The 5000-nt window shown below is 42.8% G+C and overlaps 1 protein-coding gene across 1 annotated transcript in view; it reads right to left on the bottom strand.

Annotated features, from left to right (window-relative positions):
• LOC122258625 (alpha-1-inhibitor 3) overlaps positions 1-5000 on the bottom strand; it is a 21330-nt gene that overhangs the window by 1419 nt on the left and 14911 nt on the right. Inside the window, exons 18-27 of the mRNA XM_086539411.1 lie at positions 4655-4737; positions 4399-4520; positions 4074-4224; positions 3792-3925; positions 3455-3562; positions 3074-3341; positions 2794-2945; positions 2471-2683; positions 1864-2265; positions 1-1128 (exon numbers count right to left, since the gene is read on the bottom strand). The exon at positions 1-1128 is cut by the window's left edge and continues 1419 nt beyond it. Of these exons, the coding sequence (XP_086395537.1) occupies positions 1093-1128; positions 1864-2265; positions 2471-2683; positions 2794-2945; positions 3074-3341; positions 3455-3562; positions 3792-3925; positions 4074-4224; positions 4399-4520; positions 4655-4737 (1669 nt within the window). The 3' untranslated portion in view covers positions 1-1092. The remainder of the gene's footprint in view (positions 1129-1863; positions 2266-2470; positions 2684-2793; positions 2946-3073; positions 3342-3454; positions 3563-3791; positions 3926-4073; positions 4225-4398; positions 4521-4654; positions 4738-5000) is intronic.

Raw genomic sequence — 5000 nt, 5'->3', positions numbered from 1 at the left:
AGTGGGAAAAGTCAAGATAATGTTACATGAAGCTGCGCCGCTCTGGAATGAAATCCATCCTGGAAACTGGGCAAGCCAATCTACCCCCGACCACAATGGGTTGACGCGGGGCAAGGGAATTTATGGGAGAGGGGGAAAATGAGAGAAATAAAGAGAGGAAAGATAAAGAGAGAAGCTGGATGGAAGAAATAAGAGAAATGAAAGGACATGAAATCGAGTTCAACTTAGCCAAGAAACAATAAGATTTTAGAGATTTTGATACACTGCAGTGTGTCCTTTTGTTGTTGTTTAATACTTGTAGCAGGATATGTTGACTGATGGTAATTCTCGTGCTTAATTCCTTCTCTATAGCATCCTTAAAGGTCGCCATATAGAGGCGTTAGTATACAGTGGAACAATGACGATATTCATTGTTTTCGGGGCGATTGCCATATGCATCGACCTCTTCGATTATGGCCAGTGTCTTGATGCCAGTCGCTATCAAAACTTATAGGAGTGATCCCTTTAGCAGGCAGATAATTGCAATTGCCGAGGGGCGGGAGAAAGATTTGTGTCTTACTGGTTCCTTGTTATAGCACACTGACATCAGGAACAACTGTCAGGGCTGGGTTGCAATCTATGATCATTCAAAGTCATTAGTGGTGATGGCTCGTGGGATTGTGTCTTTGATATAAACAGCAGTCCTGTCACCCTTTTCCTATCATGCATGTTGTATCATAATATGATCAATAATGAACTAAGTTTCATGTTTGGCGTGTAGAAACGTCTATTCTTAGATAACACGTAGGCAAGAGCAATCAGTGTAGTTTTTGCGAGACCATTTTAGTTCATTATAGTCATGTTCATAAATATCTCTTGTGGCTTAAAAAAAATATTTTGATTCAGTCAATACAAAGATAAACCTCAAAGCTATAACAGAAAAGAGCTCAAAGTACATCAAGGAAAGCGAAATTGCAAATATTGCCAATCATCACTGCCAATTGATTCGCAAAAGACATCACGTTGTAAAAAGGAGGGGAAACATGTATAAGAACATGCAAGGATAGGATCTTTTCTGTTGCTTTTCCCTGTCTCCTTTGCGTGTCCCTCTCATCAGCTGCATTCATCTAAGGGCGGTTGTGAGTAGCTCTGTGAAGGAAGACAAAAGCGCATCAGTATTTGACCAATGTTTTTCTAGGTTATAACAGAACATGTGATGTTAATTGCGCTGACTTAATAGAGAGTATTTCTATTTCTGTTTTCATTATCATAAACATTAATTTCATGATTATCATAACCGCAATCATCATGATCATTATTTTTAACTTTTTTACTTTGCATTCTTTTCTTACGAAATATCAATAATGATAGTAAAAAGGATGCTATAGGCAACAACATTGCTAGTAATGCGAATGACAATAATCATCATGATAATAAAGATAATGAAAATGAAAATACTAAGAGGAACAATGATGATGACGATGGCAATAGAATCATAACAACAACATCAACGAGGACCATTTTTATAATAATACTTATGATAACAATAGCAATGCTAATGATAAAATAATGATAATGATCATAATGGTTATGATGACAATGATAGTGACGACGGCTATGATCATGATTATTATGCAAAAGCATCATTATGATAATGGTGTGGACGATCATACTGATAATGTTGTCAAAGGGATAATGGATAATGATAGATAAATGGTGGTAATGAGGACGATGCTGGCGAACATGATGAGGATGATGAACTCGTTACGGTTATGATAATTAAGATTAAGAGGATGGCGATGCAGGGAAGAAAAGGGTGCTAACAATAAACACACGAGCAAAGAAAAAGCTGAAGGCGAACCGAACCGAACCGCGGTCTCCTACCTCCATGGCGAACGCCTCCGGCTGGTAGTAATCGTAGACGAGGACGGACGCCGGCGCCGTCTGCTCCACTTCCACTTCGCGAATGGCGTCGAAGGACACGCAGATCTCCTCGTGCGAGAATTCCTCTATGTAGAAGGACACCTTGGGGCCGTCGACGTCGTAGCGCTTGACCTTCGAGTCCCTTGCCACGACCGCCTTCAGGTCGCTCTTCTCGGGGATGTAGCCGGACACAAGGCCCACCTCGATGACCGCCATGTTGGACTCGCCGTCGGGGAGGAGGTACTCAGCGCACACGTCGAGGCTCATCCGCTCGCAGCCCTTGCCGGGCACGTGGGCGGCTGAGACTCGTACGCCGAAGGAGTCCGTCGGGTCTGGGTTGATGATGTTGTAGCGAAGAACGGCCTAGGGTTGTGAGGGCGGTATCAGTAAGGCCCTTGTTGACACCGTCCTTGTTATTTTCGTTAAATCATCACAATTACTGCATAAGGATGTTAGAACAAAGGCGATAATAATTGCCACACACATCAATTTGACTTGAGCTGTTTTCATGGCTGGACTAACATAAAAACACACAATAAATCTACCTCCCATTGCTGGCAATACGTACTTGAACTACAGTGCAGCCTTGACCCTTTACACTGATGTCGACCGGCGTGGGGACAGCTGGGAGTGTCACCAACTGCTGCAAGAGTTTGTTGTCTTCGTTGACGGCGATGGAGTGCGAGAGATCCGTGGCTGTGACGGCAACTGCCACATCCAGAGGACCCTTACGTGTGAGGGTTTCATACACCGACAAGGCCTGCAGAGCCACTACGGTGTCCTGCCAAACCACTCAGCTCGTTATGTCTATTTCCAGATAGTTGCTAAGAAAAGGATAAACATCAATGGCATTTTGTGTGAAACGAAAATATGAGTGAGCAGTTTACGAACCTGAGTGGAATAGAAACCTCCATAGCCATTCCTCTTGGTGGTGAGCCACTTGACTACTTTCCTCGCCTGCAGTGTATGCTCCTCGGGATTTTGAGCCATCATGGCCAATATGGCGTAGCCCGCTGTCTCCACGGCCAGTGCGTTACTCGTATCTACCACAAGTAAAACATTCAGCTTTGGGATGATGCCTCCAATGATGCGCTGTGGGTAATCTATACTGGATGATTAATATATACATGTTTACAGGGATTTAGGATATATGACTGTGTGTAAGAAGTACCTTTTGGCATATCCCAGTGCATAAGGTTTTCTTCTGTCACGGCCAAATCCAGTAGTTCCTGTAAGACTTGTTGTGAGCTAGAATCCTGGGCAAGAGCCAGAGCATAAGCCTTGAGAGCCAAGGTGTAGGGGTCATTTGAGGAGTCAGACGAGATGCACCTGATGCTATATGCAACAAGTGGAGCATCTATGGGAACTCCAGACTCGAGAAGAGAAATGACTACATATGCTGTCATTGGCACACGGGATTGCTTGCCAGCCAAACCGCCCTGTGGAAGGAATTACAATGCTTAGTTCATCATCGTCTTATTTATCGTCTTTTCTAAAATGTACAAATTCAGTAATAGATTTCGTTTGAAAATATGCCCAGAGGAATCCATACCTTGAGAGCTTTACTGAATACTTTCCCAACAGGAACCACACAGCCATTCTCGTCGGTATTGGTTGAACTCAACCATGTTCTGGTTTCATTCAAACTGGACTCGTCCACCTATTGACGAAATAGTGCAATAGTGAATGACTGTGATGGTAACAGTGGTGATGATGATGAGGGTGATTATGATGATTATAATCAGGATTATTGTATCGGAAATTAATGATAAAACTGTGTGAGCGCACAGTGTTTACAAGTGAGAGATATCGCATATGGACAAGCAATAACAAATAAAGTTATCACTGCGGCAAAGAAGAGGGCCGTATATAAGCATGACATTCCTTACATAGATGAATTCCTCTGCCTCGGCGAAGGACTTGAGAACAAAGGCAGTCAACCACGTAGAACCAGAGGCATCTGCAGTACCGAAGGCGCTGAAGGACCCGTTACGATGGCGGTACAGGAGCTCCCTCTGGTAGCCTACAAGGTTTTCAATATTTCGGTAAAAATGATCTGGATTGCAATACATTTTCCCAAACTCTCATCTTCGGCTTTTACGTATCGTGAGACAATGGTGAATCCTTTTAAGAAATGCAGTTCTTATAACTTTTCTTCCTGGCCGACTAACCTGCCTTCATGTACTTTATGAGTTTCTCTGTGATCTCTGGCGTGTCTTGGTTGGTGCCCTTAAGATACTGAAGGATATAGATGTTTGGAGCGAAGTTGACCATGTTCTGTTCTCCACAGCCATAAGGCATACGGATGAGAGAACCTAGGTTCTGTAAGGAAGTGGAAGGCACTCTGATTATGAAATATTTCCCCGGTCCCGTTGATTTAAGATTCGTCTCGTTATTACAGAGAAAGAAGAAATCTCATATCAAGAACAAGCCAATGAAAATGCGCATATATATTCTCGCAGAAAAAAAAAATCCTAGAAGGTGAGGGAAAATGACCTCGAGTGAGAGAGAAAGCAGGTCGCCGCCTACAGCGACCCAGCCCCGATCCGAGCCCGGAACGACGTTTGGCCGGACCTCCATCTGCCACGTCTCAAGCGCGCCCTCGCCCTCGCTTAAGTCTGCAATGAAGTGGAAACTCTATTGTGTGTGTTTGTTTCATCGATTTTCGTGTTTCAGAGTTGCCTCTACTGTGTTCCTTCGGACGGAACAGCATTTGTGAGACTGTCAGCTGTAAGAATCGTGATGATCTCACCTTCGGCACAAATGTACTTGCTCCAAGTTTCCTCCTGCGGGAAGCCTTCAGCCTCAACCTTTATGGGTTTGATCAAGGCGTCACTGAAATAGGAACATGTGGAGTGTGTTATTACCCTGACTGAATTTAAGAAACTATATAAGACTTGAGGAATCATATTATATGACTACCGTGTTTAGCTCCTTAAATATGTGAAGAGTAAGGAGTAGTTTACAATTACTTTTTTATGGAAAACAGATAAACAATAGTAGTACAAGATCTCAATGATATATTTAGAAACTTTCTCTTAAATATTAATTATATTCTAAGAGAATTTCAAAGCTACCAAAAGATGATTAAAGAAAAA

This window comes from Penaeus japonicus, unplaced genomic scaffold (genome assembly GCF_977035675.1).
Source record: "Penaeus japonicus unplaced genomic scaffold, GWHDUDI00000001_assembly GWHDUDI00000001, whole genome shotgun sequence".
Lineage (NCBI taxonomy): Eukaryota > Metazoa > Arthropoda > Malacostraca > Decapoda > Penaeidae > Penaeus > Penaeus japonicus.
The sequence above is the reverse complement of the archived record's forward strand: the minus strand, read 5'-3'. Positions and strand labels throughout refer to the sequence as shown.